The 19720-nt window shown below is 42.8% G+C and overlaps 2 protein-coding genes across 2 annotated transcripts in view; one reads left to right on the top strand and one right to left on the bottom strand.

Moving 5' to 3' along the window:
- The window catches only part of cdh23 (cadherin-related 23), a gene marked incomplete at both ends in the record, with an annotated part of 695931 nt that overhangs the window by 562062 nt on the left and 114149 nt on the right, over nt 1–19720 (top strand). The window lies entirely within an intron of this gene.
- The window catches only part of vsir (V-set immunoregulatory receptor), a 39801-nt gene continuing 21578 nt past the window's right edge, over nt 1498–19720 (bottom strand). Inside the window, exons 2-7 of the mRNA XM_084153639.1 lie at nt 16178–16576; nt 15831–15881; nt 14883–14993; nt 14670–14697; nt 12623–12807; nt 1498–4884 (exon numbers count right to left, since the gene is read on the bottom strand). Coding sequence (XP_084009765.1) covers nt 4847–4884; nt 12623–12807; nt 14670–14697; nt 14883–14993; nt 15831–15881; nt 16178–16576 — 812 coding nt within the window. The 3' untranslated portion in view covers nt 1498–4846. The remainder of the gene's footprint in view (nt 4885–12622; nt 12808–14669; nt 14698–14882; nt 14994–15830; nt 15882–16177; nt 16577–19720) is intronic.

Raw genomic sequence — 19720 nt, forward strand, 5'->3', positions numbered from 1 at the left:
ATTGAGAAAAACATTTCCAGAAAATCACATTGTAGGATTTTTAATGAATTTATTTGCAAATTATGGTGGAAAATAAGTATTTGGTCACCTACAAACAAGCAAGATTTCTGGCTCTCACAGACCTGTAACTTCTTCTTTAAGAGGCTCCTCTGTCCTCCACTCGTTACCTGTATTAATGGCACCTGTTTGAACTTGTTATCAGTATAAAAGACACCTGTCCACAACCTCAAACAGTCACACTCCAAACTCCACTATGGCCAAGACCAAAGAGCTGTCAAAGGACACCAGAAACAAAATTGTAGACCTGCACCAGGCTGGGAAGACTGAATCTGCAATAGGTAAGCAGCTTGGTTTGAAGAAATCAACTGTGGGAGCAATTATTAGGAAATGGAAGACATACAAGACCACTGATAATCTCCCTCGATCTGGGGCTCCACGCAAGATCTCACCCCGTGGGGTCAAAATGATCACAAGAACGGTGAGCAAAAATCCCAGAACCACACGGGGGGGACCTAGTGAATGACCTGCAGAGAGCTGGGACCAAAGTAACAAAGCCTACCATCAGTAACACACTACGCCGCCAGGGACTCAAATCCTGCAGTGCCAAACATGTCCCCCTGCTTAAGCCAGTACATGTCCAGGCCCGTCTGAAGTTTGCTAGAGTGCATTTGGATGATCCAGAAGAGGACTGGGTCAGATGAAACCAAAATAGAACTTTTTGGTAAAAACTCAACTCGTCGTGTTTGGAGGACAAAGAATGCTGAGTTGCATCCAAAGAACACCATACCTACTGTGAAGCATGGGGGTGGAAACATCATGCTTTGGGGCTGTTTTTCTGCAAAGGGACCAGGACGACTGATCCGTGTAAAGGAAAGAATGAATGGGGCCATGTATCGTGAGATTCTGAGTGAAAACCTCCTTCCATCAGCAAGGGCATTGAAGATGAAATGTGGCTGGGTCTTTCAGCATGACAATGATCCCAAACACACAGCCCGGGCAACGAATGAGTGGCTTCGTAAGAAGCATTTTAAAGGTCCTGGAGTGGCCTAGCCAGTCTCCAGATCTCAACCCCATAGAAAATATTTGGAGGGAGTTGAAAGTCCGTGTTGCCCAGCAACAGCCCCAAAACATCACTGCTCTAGAGGAGATCTGCATGGAGGAATGGGCCAAAATACCAGCAACAGTGTGTGAAAACCTTGTGAAGACTTACAGAAAATGTTTGACCTGTGTCATTGCCAACAAAGGGTATATAACAAAGTATTGAGAAACTTTTGTTATTGACCAAATACTTATTTTCCACCATAATTTGCAAATTAATTCATAAAAAATCCTACAATGTGATTTTCTGGATTTTTTTTTTTTTACATGCCTCTCTCATCTTTTTATGTGGGAGAACTTGCACAATTGGTGGCTGACTAAATACTTTTTTTCCCCCACTGTATATTATGCTCAGTGATGTAAAGACACAAACAGAAAGGTGTAAGAGCTCCGATTTATTATAGAAAGAAATATCACATTTTATTTCATTAAGTTTTTATGAAAGGCTTTATTTCACATGGTGTTGCCAAAGCTGCAGCTGTTTGGCTATTACACACACACACACACACACACACACAAATGCAACTGCACAGGAACTAAAATACTTACACAATACCCTGTCTCACTGCAACATTACTAATTACGGGGTGTTTTTTGTGTGTATTTTCTTATTTTACAATTCACTGAACACCCCTTATCTAGCATCTACAGTAGTATATGATAGCCACCAGTGGCTATAACTACCATAGACACAATCTAAACATAATGTCTGAAATACCAGTTTAGTTGACTTCACTCATATACTTTCACTGTCCTTCTCTGTCTGACTGTTCTTTGGTCAACAGCTTTTCAATTAACTTATGTATACATACAGTAGTATATCACTTTGACATGAACATCCCTTTGAAATGAGCACAAACAAAGATAAAATAATCAAACTTATCTAACTATTTACATTGTACATACAGTAGCTACAAACACAAAATATGCCAAAAGAAATCACAAAACAGTAAACATAACAACACCATGTAATAAGACACGTTGGTCATCTTGGCAGTGAAGGCATTCGGCTGGTTGAGTTTGGTTACTAGATCCATCCACTACAGGAGAGCCAAAATAGACACCTCTCTACAAAAACAGACCATCCAGCATAGCAACATATCTCTAATCTTTCTTTGACATTTTCTAGTACTGGTTGAATATTTGGACATTGTTACGACATTGTTAAGTGCAGGGAATTTGAGGATTATGGGGGAGGGGGGATGTGTATGGGAGGGAATGAGGGAGAGGAAAGGGATGGAGGGGGGTTACAGAAACGTAGTAATTTAGGTAGTGAAATATATAGAGGGGGAAAGAGGAACTACACAATACTGGGAAGGGTAGATAAATAAAAGTAGGGCTTTGGTCTTGTTAAAACAGCTCAGAGAAACACGTTTTTACGAGCAATTGTTTAAGGCTGGTTGGGAATGGCCTTAAAAGACTACTGTCAGCCCACCAATGTGTACCTCTTACTACCTTGATCACTTTGGCACAAGCAAATGTGCTGAATACGCATATCAGAGCCATAGGAAGAGGGGGAAATCATAGAAATAAATAGAACACTATGGGCCAGTTTCCGGGACACAGATAAAGCTTATGGTCTTGGACTAAGAAGCACTTTCAATGGAGAATCTCCATTGAACATGTTTTTTAGTCAGTGTTAATTTTGGCCCTCTTTTTTAGATTTAGTCTAGTCTTAATAATTTAGACTATATTAATAATTATTTAGTCTAGTTATTGTCAACATTTTAGTAAACTAAATGCCCTTTCATTTTAGTCACATCACATTTGTATTGCCTCATTAACTTATAGTAAACATAAATCACTGACTTCCATGTGCACAAACATATATAGTCTTGACCTACCAACATATTTTTCTGCATACCATCCTATTCTCAACAGCAGAAATGACAAACATAAGAATTATCTGGCCATGTAAATTCCTAATTCAGGCTACATAGATATTGCACACACAGAGAGAGAGAGAGAGAGATAGAGAGAAAATCACCAGATGGTGACGCAAAGTGCCATGGGTTGCACCTCTGTCACTCGGTCGCGTCATTGCCATTGTTATCAATGCAGTCACACTGATGTCCAAAAGTAGAACGGGGGCTAATGACCATTTCGCCCAGTGATGTAGTAGAGTCACTAAACCTTGAGAGCCAGTAGTGTAGTGGCAAGAAGAATTTAGTCAATAAATTGTTTGCTATCCCTTTTCCTTTCTTTCTGTGCCACCAAATGTTACCAGGGCCACGTTCAGTTACAAAACTTTTGAATGTTGCAGATAGAAAGAGCAGACTTTATTCAACATGTCAGAGATGCATGTTTGTTCTACATAGCATATTTCTATCTGAACGTTCCAAAAAGTTGCATCCTGCTGAACGTGCCCCAGGTTGTTAGCTATAGCTAGCTAATGAGGTAACATGACTGAACAAAGCTAAACAAATGGTTAACGGTCCGGTCCGCAAGTAGCCTACTTTTAGAACAGCCCGCGATATGTGTTCTGAATGTAAAATGCAGCCCGCCAATGCATGATAGACATAAAAAATGTAGCGCCGGGTCATATCTTTTGAACAGTAAGGGCTAGCATCAAGCGTTTTCTCTGAGGAAAAGAGTGAGACCTGGCTCCAGAACCTGGCTATGAAAGGCAGTGTGGAAAGTGGGAGGGTTGCGCGAGACTACACATTCAAAAAAACTGCCTACTTTTCTATACTCAAGGAAGAGAAAAACATAGCTAGACTGTTGTTTTACTATTAAACTCAATACTGCTGTTGTTTAAAATTGCGTAAAGCAGCTTGTGTTTCTTAACCAGGTAAAGGGTAGCTAACTAGAAGGCTGGTGGTGACTGGTTAGCTATGGGAAATCAAGAGTCGCCTGTGCGATGTGTATAATCAGAGGCGGAGCTGGAGCAAAGCCTGTCTGCCCACACTCATCGCTTGCTCCCCCGTAGCTCACCAGCTGATGTAGGCTGTGTGTGGTGCATCCTTCCCACTGCTGAAAAGAACTGCACTGTGCATCTGTGCTGCTAATATTTTATTGTGCTCATCACTGAAAAGTGCTTGATCTCTCCAAAAACACTTGTCCAGTCCACTTAGGAGTCAGATTTTAAATCAGAGATAATTTCGTTTTGTCTCGTTTTAGTCAACTGAAATGAAAAATCATTTTTGTTTAGTTATAGTTTTTTCTGTGTCTATGTAGTCAGTTATAGTCTCGTCAATTGCCACTGAAAAATAGGTGGTTGACGAATATTTTGGAAAAACATTTTTTAAACAAAATTAACACTGTTTGTGGTCTAGATTAATGCTTAATCTGTGTCCGGGAACTGGCTCTATATGGGGGAAATCTCTATGAGGGAAATGGTGAGGAGCATGTCATCAAGAGTCCACGGGAGCTGCTTTGTATCCCCCCCCTCCACCCATCCTCCTCAGTACAGTCCTGGGACATCAGATCAGGAGCACCTGCTGGTCCTTGAGCTGTCTTCAGTGGTCAGACGGAGCGTCACATACTTAGCAGGCCCCCACTGCAACACAAGCCCCCTTTGGCCTCCTCCGGCTGTTGTTGCAGGTGGAACATTTATTTTAGAAGAAACTGTGCCCTCCTTCCCTCCCCCATCCATGACGCGGTACACAGAGAGAGAGAGAGAGCTCTCCCAGCACAGAAGGTTGTGAGACAGGCTTCAGGGTGACATAGCTTTGGTGACATGGAAGAGTGAAGAAAAATATCTAACCACGAGGAGTTTCCGGGTTAGGGAGCCATTGACTGCTTCTCGCTACACTTGCAGGAACTCAGGAGACTCTAGGACGGGCTCTAGAAAACACACACGCATAGAGTGAGCTCCAAAAGTATTGGGACAGTGACAAATGTTTTGTTGTTTTGGCTCTGTACTCCAGCACTTTGGATTTTTAATGATACTATGAGGTTAAAGTGCAGACTGACCGTTTTAATTTGTGGGTATTTTCATCCATATTGGGTGAACCGTTTAGAAATTACAGCACTGTACCTAGTCCCTCCATTTTAGGGGACCAAAAGTATTGGGACAAATTCACTTATGTGTAAGTAGTCAAACGTTTAGTATTCCTAGCATGCAATGATTACATCAAGCTTGTGACTCTACAAACTTATTGGATGCATTTGCTGTTTGTTTTGGTTGAGTTTCAGATTATTTTGTGCCCAATAGAAATTAATGGTAAATAATTTATTGTGTCATTTTGGAGTCACTTTTATTGTAAATAAGAAAATAATGTTTCTAAACATGTCTACATTAAATGTGGATGATTTACGGATAGTCCTGAATGAATCGTGAATAATGATGAGTGAAAACGTTACAGATTTACAACTATCATACCCCCAAGACATGCTAACCTCTCACCATTACAATAACAGGGGAGGTTAGCATTTTTGAGGGGGTATGATTCACTACATGACCAAAAGTATGTGGACACCTGCTTGTCGATCACCTCATTCCAAAATCATGGGTATTAATATGGAGTTGGTCCCCCCTTTGCTGCTATAAAAGCCTCCACTCTTCTGGGAAGACTTTCCACTAGATGGTTGGAACATTGCTGCGGGGACTTACTTCCATTTAGCCATAAGAGCATAGTGAGGTCGGGCACTGATGTTGGGCGACTAGGCCTGGCTTGATGTAATCATTGTGTGCTAGGACTATGGCACCAAATACTAAACTAAACTTTTGACTACTTTAATACACAAGTGAATTTGTCCCAATACTTTTTGGTCCCCAAAAATGGGGAGACTACGTACAAAAAGTGCTGTAATTTCTAAACGGTTCACCCGATATGGATGAAAATACCCTCATGTTAAAGCTGACAGTCTGCACTTTAACCTCAGTCATTGTATCATTTCAAATTCAAAGTGCTGGAGTACAGAGACAAAACAACAAAACATTTGTCACTGTCCCAATACTTTTGGAGCTCACTGTACACACACAAAGAGAGGGAAGTTAGTTACTGCATCAGATACTGTAAATCGGTCTATTGTAATCTTGGTTTGCTTAGGGAAGATTTGTAACTGATGAGGAAACAAAATCTGTGTACATACAGTGAGGGAAAAAAGTATTTGATCCCCCTGCTGATTTTGTAAGTTTGCCCACTGACAAAGACATGATCAGTCTATAATTTTAATGGTAGGTTTTTTTGAACAGTATGAGACAGAATAACAACAAAAAAATCCAGAAAAACGCATGTCAAAAATGTTATAAATTGATTTGCATTTTAATGAGGGAAATAAGTATTTGACCCCTCTGCAAAACATTACTTAGTACTTGGTGGCAAAACCCTTGTTGGCAATCACAGAGGTCAGACATTTCTTGTAGTTGGCCACCAGGTTTGCACACATCTCAGGAGGGATTTTGTCACACTCCTCTTTGCAGATCATACCCATCCACGACCCATTTTCAATGCCCTGGCTGAGGGAAGGAGGTTCTCACCCAAGATTTGACGGTACATGGCGCCGTCCATCGTCCCTTTGATGCAGTGAAGTTGTCCTGTCCCCTTAGCAGAAAAACACCCCCAAAGCATAATGTTTCCACTTCCATGTTTGACGGTGGGGATGGTGTTCTTGGGGTCATAGGCTGCATTCCTCCTCCTCCTCCAAACATGGCGAGTTGAGTTGATGCCAAAGAGCTCGATTTTGGTCTCATCTGACCACAACACTTTCACCCAGTTCTCCTCTGAATCATTCAGATGTTCATTGGCAAACTTCAGACGGGCCTGTATATGTGCTTTCTTGAGCAGGGGGACCTTGCGGGCGCTGCAGGATTTCAGTCCTTCACGGCGTAGTGTGTTACCAATAGTTTTCTTGGTGACTATGGTCCCAGCTGCCTTGAGATCATTGACAAGATCCTCCCGTGTAGTTCTGGGCTGATTCCTCACCGTTCTCATGATTATTGCAACTCCACGAGGTGAGATCTTGCATGGAGGCCCAGGCAGAGGGAGATTGACAGTTATTTTGTGTTTCTTCCATTTGCGAATAATCACACCAACTGTTGTCACCTTCTCACCAAGCTGCTTGGCAAAGGTCTTGTAGCCCATTCCAGCCTTGTGTAGGTCTACAATCTTGTCCCTTTGGTCTTGGCCATGGTGGAGAGTTTGGAATCGGATTGATTGATTGCTTCTGTGGACAGGTGTCTTTTATACAGGTAACAAACTGAGATTAGGAGCACTCCCTTTAAGAGTGTGCTCCTAATCTCAGGTCGTTACCTGTATAAAAAGACACCTGGGAGCCAGAAATCTTTCTGATTGAGAGGGGGTCAAATACTTATTTCCCTCATTAAAATGCAAATCAATTTATAAAATTTTTGACATGCGTTTTTCTGGATTTTTTTGTTGTTATTCTGTCTCTCACTGTTCAAATAAACCTACCATTAAAATTAGACTGATCATTTCTTTGTCAGTGGGCAAACGTACAAAATCAGCAGGGGATCAAATACTTTTTTCCCCTCACTGTAAATGTTTCAATACTTTGTCAGTACTTTGCCAACACAGTCCCCCCGAAATAGATAAAGAATACTGCACATTCTATACAAGACACAAGCACTTCTACAGACAGTCTACATTTCACAGAATAAGACGAATAAGATGTGTCAGTCGAAAGCGGAACCAGAAAGAGGTTCTAGACCAGTGTTGTGAAATACTGAAAAAGAAAGCGGAAACTATTGTTGGTAAAATTCCACTTTATTTTTTAAAGGTCAGTGCGGGCTATAATTTTTAAGCAGAAAACATGAAGTGAGCCTGTGTGTGTGTGCGTTAGAGAATCAGCTGTGGAACAAGCCTTTGTATCTAAGCTTAGTGGCCTAAGACAGGCCCTCTCTCCTCTCTCTGTGCCCCCGAGACATGGCTACCAGGAAACCGGGCAATCTACCTCGGAATGCCGGGAATGTCTGTACAGGTTCCCCAGGAATAAAGATAAAAAATATGTTGATCGAAGGAGCTCATGTTCTAGCCTATGGAGATGGAGAGAGTGGCTGTCTGAAATTGCACCCTATTCCCTATACAGAAAGTACTGCACTAGTCAGGGAATAGGGTGCAATTTGGGACAAACACCATGTGTCAGCCTTAGGGCTGTGCTACTGTGTGTATGGTTGGGGTAGGATAGGGCAGAGGAGCAAAATTATTGTCTGTCAGGTGTGAAAGTAAAGCTGATCTGATTGATAAATGACAGTAGCAGACCTGGGCTCAAATACTATTAGAAATAATTTCAAATACTTAAGCTGGGCATGATTGAACTTGCCTGGCTCAATTGAACCAGTAGAATAGTTGCAAAACTGCAAATGCCGCCCATCTGGGACTCCAGGTAGGCTAAAGCAAACGCTTAAAGTATTTGAAAGATTTTGAATAGTATTTGAACCCAGGTCTGGACATTAAGGGGGTAAGTGTTGTGGTGCAGCCATGCTCTATTCAGTGGGGACTGGGGAGTGAAACAGGACTTGACTTCTGGTGCATACCAGTTTCCTTAGTCACGTCACGCTAAAGCCAGCTGTGTGTGTGTTTTAGCCAAGACTGCCTCCATATGCTGGATGTTTCATGCTCTGTACTGTGACAGGCGTGTAATGCAATAGTAAGCTTATATTACGTCAGACTTTGGTTGCATGTGTGTGGAAATTAAAATGACAGCAGTCAACCCTTGTGCAATATCAATACGTGGATGTCTGCTTCTCTGTGTCATCATCTATGTGTATGTACGTGCGTGTGTGTGTGTGGGTGTACCCATTTGTGTATTTACAAAAAAAATATCGCTTTGGTGCAATTTTCACAAGTATGTGGTAAACTCTTGTTTCAAAACTAAGCACAACACACAAAATCATACAGTCACCTTTCCACCAAAGTTAATCAGTGTTTCATCTAGAAATACATGTTTCACAATGCAATACATCTTCATATGAAGTAAATGCCTTTCACAAGGCAATGCTCACATTACTTTTGATATGATTCGGTTCTCGTTCGTTAAAATATGTTTTACTATTACTTAATCCGACTGCTGCTAATTGATGACCACAAACATTTGGTAAACCTTTAGATTTTACAGTGGGGCAAAAAAGTATTTAGTCAGCCACCAATTGTGCAAGTTCTCCCACTTAAAAGGATGAGAGAGGCCTGTAATTTTCATCATAGGTACATGTCAACTATGACAGACAAAATGAGGAAAAAAAATCCAGAAAATCACATTGTAGGATTTTTTATGAATTTATTTGCAAATTATGGTGGAAAATAAGTATTTGGTCAATAACAAAAGTTTCTCAATACTTTGTTATATACCCCTTGTTGGCAATGACACAGGTCAAACGTTTTCTGTAAGTCTTCACAAGGTTTTCACACACTGTTGCTGGTATTTTGGCCCATTCCTCCATGCAGATCTCCTCTAGAGCAGTGATGTTTTGGGGCTGTCGCTGGGCAACACGGACTTTCAACTCCCTCCAAAGATTTTCTATGGGGTTGAGATCTGGAGACTGGCTAGGCCACTCCAGGACCTTGAAATGCTTCTTACGAACCCACTCCTTCGTTGCCCGGGGGGTGTGTTTGGGATCATTGTCATGCTAAAAGACCCAGCCACGTTTAATCTTCAATGCCCTTGCTGATGGAAGGAGGTTTTCACTCAAAATCTCACGATACATGGCCCCATTCATTCTTTCCTTTACACGGATCAGTCGTCCTGGTCCCTTTGCAGAAAAACAGCCCCAAAGCATGAAGTTTCCCCCCCATGCTTCACAGTAGGTATGGTGTTCTTTGGATGCAACTCAGCATTCTTTGTCCTCCAAACACGACGAGTTCAGTTTTTACCAAAAAGTTATATTTTGGTTTCATCTGACCATATGACATTCTCCCAATCCTCTTCTGGATCATCCAAATGCACTCTAGCAAACTTCAGACGGGCCTGGACGTGTACTGGCTTAAGCAGGGGGACACGTCTGGCAATGCAGGATTTGAGTCCCTGGCGGAGTAGTGTGTTACTGATGTTAGGCTTTGTTACTTTGGTCCCAGCTCTCTGCAGGTCATTCACTAGGTCCCCCCGTGTGGTTCTGGGATTTTTGCTCACCGTTCTTGTGATCATTTTGACCCCACGGGGTGAGATCTTGCTTGGAGCCCCAGATCGAGGGAGATTATCAGTGGTCTTGTATGTCTTCCATTTCCTAATAATTGCTCCCACAGTTGATTTCTTCAAACCAAGCTGCTTACCTATTGCAGATTCAGTCTTCCCAGCCTGGTGCAGGTCTACAATTTTGTTTCTGGTGTCCTTTGACAGCTCTTTGGTCTTGGCCATAGTGGAGTTTGGAGTGTGACTGTTTGAGGTTGTGGACAGGTGTCTTTTATACTGATAACAAGTTCAAACAGGTGCCATTAATACAGGTAACGAGTGGAGGACAGAGGAGCCTCTTAAAGAAGAAGTTACAGGTCTGTGAGAGCCTGAAATCTTGCTTGTTTGTAGGTGACCAAATACTTATTTTCCACCATAATTTGCAAATAAATTCATTAAAAATCCTACAATGTGATTTTCTGGATTTTTTTTTCTCAATTTGTCTGTCATAGTTGACGTGTACCTATGATGAAAATGACAGGCCTCTCTCATCTTTTTAAGTGGGAGAACTTGCACAATTGGTGGCTGACTAAATACTTTTTTTCCCCACTGTACATGTAAATAGATTTTGAGAACTACATAATGAAAATGTATACTGAGTGTACAAAACATTAGGAACACCTGTCTAATATTGAGTTGCACCCCCTTTTGCCCTCAGAACAGCCTCAATTCTTCAGGGCATGGATTCTACAAGGTGTTGAAAACGTTCCACAGGGATGCTGGCCCATGTTGACCCCAATGCTTCCCACAGTTGTGTAAAGTTTGCTGGATGTCCTTTGGGTGGTGGACCATTCTTGATACACACAGGAAACTGTTGAGCGTGAAAAACCCAGCAGCGTTGCAGTTCTTGACACAAACCGGTGCACCTGGCACCTACTACCATACCCCGTTCAAACGCACTTAAATATTTTGTCTCGCCCATTCACCCTATGAATGGCACACATACACAATCCATGTCTCAATTTTCTCAAGGCTTAAAAATCCTCCCCTTCATCTACACTGATTGAAGTGGATTTAACAAGTGACATCAATAAGGGATCATAGCTTTAACCAGGATTCACCTGGTCAGTCTATGTCATGGAAAGAGCAGGTGTTCCTAATGTTTTGTACACTCAGTATACATTTTCATTATGTAGTTCTCAAAATCTATTTACATGTAAAATCTAAAGGTTTACCAAATGTTTGTGGTCATCAATTAGCAGCAGTCGGATTAAGTAATAGTAAAACATATTTTAACGAACGAGAACCGAATCATATCAAAAGTAATGTGAGCATTGCCTTGTGAAAGGCATTTACTTCATATGAAGATGTATTGCAGTGTACGTCTGTAAAGTAGAAACATAAAAACTATGATATATACTCGAATGTACTACTATGATGATGGCTTATGATTTTACTTCACAGTAAGTAAAATATTTTTGGGGATATTGACGAGATCAGAGATGTACTGTATATAACAAATCAAATCAAAGTGTATTGGTCGCATACACAGATTAGCAGATGTTACAGCAGGTGCAGCAAAATGCTTGTGTTTCTAGCTCCTAGAGTGCAGTAATACAATATCAATACAAACACGCAAATAGTCCAGAAACTCCAAAACATCCCCTATATAGTAAACATGTATCCAAAATGGAGTTCCTGGTTTTTCGGCAGGTGCATGAACAATGAGGATATTTACTGCGATTTTGATGAGAACATATGGCCAAATGTTCAAGACAAGCTTGATGCAAACTCGTGCCTGCTAAACATTGTTTATTTCATTTAATTACATTGTGAAAGATGTCTTCAATGATGACACATGGAAATTATGGAAATGTGATGTTCAGTCAATTTTATGGGTAAAGCAAGTGCATTGCCTAATGTGAAAACAGTGTAAACAGTGTAAGTGTAACTTACAGTACTGTAGTATACTACATTCAAAAGGTCAATTTTGAAATATGTATCTTAATTTTTTTTTGCTATTGGATTAACTGGTTGTTAAAATAACTAAATTGAGAAGCTATCATTATGTTGTGTTTTGGTGATTAAACCAATTGACTCATTATATTTCACAGTAAACTTGTATTTTGGAGCAATGGTTGTGTGGTGAAAGAAGTCTACAAACAAAATGAATGTACAACAAACGTTTTTGAACGCAAGACTGGCTGCGTTACAAGTGTTACCAGTTTGGAGTTGTATTAAGATTAATTTATTTTTATTCACAATATACTTGTCAAAATAGTACCAAAACATAAAATATATATATTAATTGTTTTTGTTTGTTTGTTTAATGTTTTGGTACTAATATATATATATATATATATATATATATATATATATATATATATATATACCGTGCGTACGTGTGTGTGTGTGTGCATGAGCGTTCATGCATACGTGCGTGTATGTGTGTTATAGCCTGTGTGTGTGTGTGCATGCATGTCTGTGTGTTATATCCTGTGTGTATGCGTCTTACCCTGTTCTGGGAAGAAGACGACTCCGTGTGCGGGAGGAGATAGGGGGGTGCCAGGGTCGGACATAAGCAGGTGGCGGCCAGTCTCTGAGGACTGCCTGGTCATGATCTGAGACACAGTCCTGGTCTTAGCCTGGCCCGGGGGTGAGCCCCCCAGAAACACCGGGTTCTCATGACCCGCAGCCTCACTGAGGAGAGACACACACAGGGGAGAGGAAAGAAATGACCAGATAGATGTATACAGAAAACATATACAGTATTGTATAGTATGCAACTGTTATCCGATACAGTTAACTTCTTATACAGTGGGGAAAAAAAGAATTTAGTCAGCCACCAATTGTGCAAGTTCTCCCACTTAAAAAGATGAGAGAGGCCTGTAATTTTCATCATTGGTACACGTCAACTATGACAGACAAAATGAGAAAAAAAAAAAAAAACTGAAAATCACATTGTAGGATTTTTTATGAATTTATTTGCAAATTATGGTGGAAAATAAGTATTTGGTCAATAACAAAAGTTTCTCAATACTTTGTTATATACCCTTTGTTGGCAATGACACAGGTCAAACGTTTTCTGTAAGTCTTCACAAGGTTTTCACACACTGTTGCTGGTATTTTGGCCCATTCCTCCATGCAGATCTCCTCTAGAGCAGTGATGTTTTGGGGCTGTCGCTGGGCAACACGGACTTTCAACTCCCTCCAAAGATTTTCTATGGGGTTGAGATCTGGAGACTAGCTAGGCCACTCCAGGACCTTGAAATACTTCTTACGAAGCCACTCCTTCGTTGCCCGGGTGGTGTGTTTGGGATCATTGTCATGCTGAAAGACCCAGCCTCATTTCATCTTCAATGCCCTTGCTGATGGAAGAAGGTTTTCACTCAAAATCTCACAATACATGGCCCCATTCACTCTTTCCTTTACACGGATCAGTCGTCCTGGTCCCTTTGCAGAAAAACAGCCCCAAAGCATGATGTTTCCACCCCCATGCTTCACAGTAGGTATGGTGTTCTTTGGATGCAACTCAGCATTCTTTGTCCTCCAAACACGACGAGTTGAGTTTTTACCAAAAAGTTATATTTTGGTTTCATCTGACCATATGACATTCTCCCAATCCTCTTCTGGATCATCCAAATGCACTCTAGCAAACTTCAGACGGGCCTGGACATGTACTGGCTTAAGCAGGGGGACACGTCTAACACTGCAGGATTTGAGTCCCTGGCGGCGTAGTGTGTTACTGATGGTAGGCTTTGTTACTTTGGTCCCAGCTCTCTGCAGGTCATTCACTAGGTCCCCCCGTGTGGTTCTGGGATTTTTGCTCACCGTTCTTGTGATCATTTTGACCCCACGGGGTGAGATCTTGCGTGGAGCCCCAGATCGAGGGAGATTATCAGTGGTCTTGTATGTCTTCCATTTCCTAATAATTGCTCCCACAGTTGATTTCTTCAAACCAAGCTGCTTACCTATTGCAGATTCAGCCTTCCCAGCCTGGTGCAGGTCTACAATTTTGTTTCTGGTGTCCTTTGACAGCTCTTTGGTCTTGGCCATAGTGGAGTTTGGAGTGTGACTGTTTGAGGTTGTGGACAGGTGTCTTTTATACTGATAACAAGTTCAAACAGGTGCCAATAATACAGGTAACGAGTGGAGGACAGAGGAGCCTCTTAAAGAAGAAGTTACAGGTCTGTGAGAGCCAGAAATCTTACTTGTTTGTAGGTGACAAAATACTTATTTTCCACCATAATTTGCAAATAAATTCATAAAAAATCCAACAATGTGATTTTCTGGATTTGTTTTCCTCAATTTGTCTGTCATAGTTGACGTGTACCTATGATGAAAATTACAGGCCTCTCTCATCTTTTTAAGTGGGAGAACTTGCACAATTGGTGACTGACTAAATACTTTTTTTCCCCACTGTACATACATGCTGTACATAACAGTGTGATTACCACTTTTGTATCTGTGTTATCAACAGCGTTATGGAAGTGTGTCTGTGGTTAGCCTAATGTCAGAGGGAAGCCATAGCTGGCGTCTGGGCTGTGGGAAACTCAACTCACCTGTCCATTCTCACCAGCTCGTGTGCACCTGGGAGGGGGGAAAGGGAAATGGCCCATTATCAGACAACAAAGCAGCGTGCTAAATCTATGTATGTTTATCCCCTAACGTCACACCTGCTAGTGTAGAGGAAATGAGTTTAAGACAAAGTGTAGAGCTGAAACTGTGTGTGTGTGTGTGTGTTGCGCGCGTGCATGTATGTCTTTGTTACTCACGTCGGCTGGACTGGGCAGATTGCCTTTGCTTGTACACTAACACCAGGATGACGGGCAGAGTGAGAATAGCCATGATGCATGCGGCTGTGGCCACGCCTGCAGTCACTGACGCTGAGGATACCGTAAAGAGACCAGGGGCAAAATGAACTTCAGAGAGCATTTTACCAGCCTGATTAATGTGTCCACCATTCTATTTCCTTTCTACTTCAGTCTAACCTTCCTCCTCATTGAAACAGTTTGAGCCTGTAATGAGGGGCATTATTCAAAACAAACTGGTCTGTGATTGGATCTCCTTCAACCAATCAGAGGACAGCCTAATTCAACGCACCTGGGATTTTGTCCTACACCCACCCATTGTTTGAGATGATGCTGATTGGACCCTTTATTCCAAACACCCATCTTTAGTCCACAAAAACACTACAGTGAATACTATAGTATTTATACCAACTCATTGGACTTGTGGTTAGAGTGTCTGCCCTGAGATTGGAAGGTTGTGAGTTCAATCCCTGGCCAAGTAATACCAAATCCTGTAAAAATGGGACCTGATGCATCTCTGCTTGGCACTCAGTGTTAAGGAGATAGATTGGGTACAAGGCCCTGCGATAGACTAGTGTCCTGTCCTGACGGTGTACTTGTACATCAAGCTGCCTCGCTCTACAGAAACAGGGGCTGGGCTCCTGCCCTATGAGCCATTCTGTCTCACACAAGCCAATGCTCGTGCAAGGCTACTTAATTACTTATATATACATACTATAGTATTTTTTTCATGTGGGCGGCTGACTCAAATAATCAACTAATCATGATCTTCAGTTTCGAATGCAATTAGTTGAATCAGCTGTGTTTGCTAGGGATGGGGGAAAAGTGTGACACCACCCTGGCCCCCAAGGCCTAGAGTTGCCCATTCCTGTGCTAGAGGCAGGTGCAATTGTCCATGTGAATAAAGTATACCTTCTTGTGCCTTGATCTCCAATACAGTACATTTCGCCTCGCCTTGTTTCCCTACAGAGAGATGAGGACACATACAAGACAGCTTAGCCTTTTAAATGTCATGATAAGAATGGAAATTGACTCGTAGTTGCACCGTGCACACACACACAAATATTAAACATTTGACCGACATGTCAATTCACACACACAAAAACTCTAAACACACATTCTCTCGCTCTCTCTTGCGCGTGCGCGCACACACTCTCTCTCTCTCTCACTCACACACACACACACACACACACACTCTTTCTCTCTCACACACACATTTGACATCTAACACAAACAAACACACGGAAGTATGGCCTTACATGGTGTGACAGTGAGAATGACGTATCTATGTGTAAACTGCAACCCTTTGTGATGGTGGGAGAGGCAGCAGTAACGCCCCTGGTCCGATTTGTTGACAAACTGCAGTTGCACCCAGAAAGACTTCTCGTTCGCCCCATAATGCACCCCCCAAGGCAGCACCGCACGGGAATGATTGCCTTGGTGAAGGTGGCCGCGGGGGTGCATTTTTTTTTCGCAATGGTCATTTGAGTGGGGGGTGAAGAGCCATCTTTGAGGCAGGTGGTCCAAGTGATGCAGCTTGTCCCCTCTCTGGGCACATGGCAGGGTGACGTTGGCACCCTCCTGGCAGTAGTAGGTCAGGTGGGGGTCGGTGGCGGTGGCGGTCAGGGGGGTGTGAGGATGGGCCATGTCTCCATTGGCTGCAGAGGAGAAACAGAGTGGACACTTATTGGTGGGAGCACTTGTCAACTGACATATCAGGCACTAGTTGGCTAAGCAAAGAACTGGGGTGTATTCATTGGTGCAAAACCGTAGCAAAATGTAAAACGTTTTGCAACTAAAAGTTTTTCATTGGACAAATGTAGGTATGTCCCTCCCTGTTTCGTCCCATTTCCGTTTGGGTCCTAGTGAATACACCGCTGACAAATTGGGGAGAAAAGTACAGGGAAAAAATGCTGTAAAAGCTGGAATTTCCACATATTTGATACAATAGAACGTTAAGGGTAGTCACATCATCATGGCAAAGTTTTTCAGTGTAACTTTGCCATGATGTCCTATTTACTGCACACTGAGGCTTGTTTTGATACTTTCTGCTTTTGCATATTATAGGTCAGCTGGTTTCATTTCCTGTATTCTGGGTATTCGTTTGGTGGTTAGAGAGTACAGAGATTGTTCTAGTCTACTGGCAATACAAATTTCCTCCAGAGAGTTAATAGTTGTTTGATGAGAGAGAGAGACAGACGGACGGACAGAGTCAGACAGAGAGAGTCACAAACACGTGCGTGCGTGAGAGAGAGAGAGAGACAGAGAGAGGCATACCGATTGTGAGTGTCTGTTGAGCTTTTGCATATTTCAGTTGGACACAGTTCAAATGTATATCAGGGGATCTAACCGCCCAATGAGCTTAACAGAACTGAAGATCACTGTTCAGGCTTGTGACATCCCATTCCATGTTGGGAGATGTACAGAGTAGAGTGAAGTTGCTCCTAGATTCTGATCGTGGGTCAGTTGAGCATTTTCCCCACTAATAGTTAAGTTTAGGATTGGGGGAGGTGGAAGCTGATCCTAGATCTGCAACTAGGGGGAACTGTACTGTGGTGGCCTGGCTGTCACATTGGAATGGGCCTCTCAGAGCATCTCTTTCACACACCAACACACACACACACACACACACACACCCAGAGCTAGTGTCATATCATGGGTCTTTCAGCAGCCATAACCTCTCATCACAACTCTAACTATAAAAACACTAACTCTAAACTCAGGAAACAGCCAAGACAACAGACAGACACAGAGTGGGTGCCGTGTGGCAGCACCTCCACTCACTCACACACATTTATCTGTGTGTTTGAGTAAGCAATACACAGCAAAACAGGCTATTGTGTGGCACTGGAGTTGCACATCCGGTAAGGGAGCTTTGCTTTGAGGAAGTGGTGGGGAGAGAGGGGTGCAGTGTGTGTATGTAGTGGGTGGATTGTGAACGAGTATGCATGTGATTATGAATGTGTGTAAGGAGTGCCGTTGGAGGATGTTATCTTAGCTTACATCTGTGTCCGTGTGAGAGAGAGTCTTGCAGGAGGCTTATGGCCCTTAGCCAGGGCTTGAGGAGTGGTCTTCCTTCCTGTGTTGGCACCCTACTACCTATAAAGTGCAATACTGTTGACCAGGGCCCATCGTGAGCCCAGGCCTTTCTGTCTGTTTCTAACTACAACCCTTAACCTCCACTGACTGCTGTCTCTTTTCTGTACACTGTCACTGTGTGTGTGTGTGTGTGTGTGTGTGTGTGTGTGTGTGTGTGTGTGTGTGTGTGTGTGTGTGTGTGTGTGTGTGTGTGTGTGTGTGTGTGTGTGTGTGTGTGTGTGTGTGTGTGTGTGTGTTATTATTGTGCGTTTGTGTCAGGACCAGGAAGAGCAATAGGAAATCCAGCAAGTGTGATTAAGTGAAACTGTGGGGCCCTCTGGCAGTTCCTGCCACAGAGAGAGAGCGAGAGAGACTGGGCTGGCTCCAGTTTCATAGCCCACCTTTATTTCCCAGTCTCCCTCCATTACACAAACACAGGCCTCTGCTCCCCTTTGCATCTCCAGTCTCGGGAGGCAGTGATCCCCAGGGCCAGACACAATCCCCTCTTTACCTCTGAAGCTGAAACAACACCTCTTCTCTTCTAACAGCTCTTTATTCTTTACCCCCCCCCTCCACTACAGTTACAGTAGGGTTTGCAGCATTGCAAGTACAGAGTCTACTAGTGCAAATTTTGGTTTAACCAATTGCTTGCAGCTTCAGCAAAAGTGTGATATTTTGCACGAATGACTCAGATGTGAAAGATGTGTTCAAATTCAATGAATGCAAAATGAAAGGTTCTGAACATAAGACGCGGAGCAATACAAGAGTTATCAGTTGAGTTCTATTTCAAATATATTGTTTCGATATCTCACTATGGGGATTTGCTCTAGCGGATCCTCTAACTGAAGTACCAATCACAGCGCCTGTTGGAGACAGTCTCCGGTGGTTGCTAGCATCACAGGCTAACTATCGAGACTTGGTTAGCCCTCATCGAAAGGCTTTAGCTATCTTGGCTAGCTAGCTGGAAAGCTAGCTAACCACAACAGCAACACGGTACTATTGCTAGCTCCCTTCACTCGTCAAAGTTTGACCTATGTTTATGTGTTAATTTGTGTTAATTAGACCGGCTGGTTGCCTCACGGCTCTACGGTCGTGGGAGTATATTTACCCGAAAGCGAACTGCCCCCACGCGGTTCCCTTCAGCTAGCACTGTACAAGCTACAAGGTTAATGCTAGCTAACGCATTACTAGCCTCGCGGCATACCGTTCACACAGTGCTCACCCTAGCTAGCATTAGCCGCAAGGCTTCTAACAAGCTAACTCAGGCCTAACAACAGGAGTCTTCATTTCAGCAAGCCCTGCTCTGTACAATGGCTACTGCCGCCCCATCCCAAGGCAAACCTAGCCAGGCACTCAAAACCCCACGTTCTTGTGCTTGCAGTTCTATGATTGCAGGGAAGGATTTTCACCTTCTATGCATCAATTGCCAGGGAAGGGAACGACCCAGAGTCCTGCGAGCATTGTAAGGTTCTGACTAGAGTGGGTTTGAGAAGGAGGCTCAAACACGCCACTATCTCAACCCCCTCCATCGCATCTAAGCCACCGGCCGAGGTGGAGGCTCTGTCCCCCACAGTCAAGCCAAGCTGGGGCGAGGTTTTAGATAGCTTTTGGAGTCAAGGCTAGGGGATGACGAGGGGTGTTGAGATAGCTTGTCTCAGGGAGGCCAAGAGCTCATTGGACAAGCCCCTTTGGATACCCTAAATCCAGATACTTGGGATGAGATC

This window comes from Coregonus lavaretus (genome assembly GCF_964263955.1).
Source record: "Coregonus lavaretus genome assembly, chromosome: 36".
NCBI lineage: Eukaryota > Metazoa > Chordata > Actinopteri > Salmoniformes > Salmonidae > Coregonus > Coregonus lavaretus.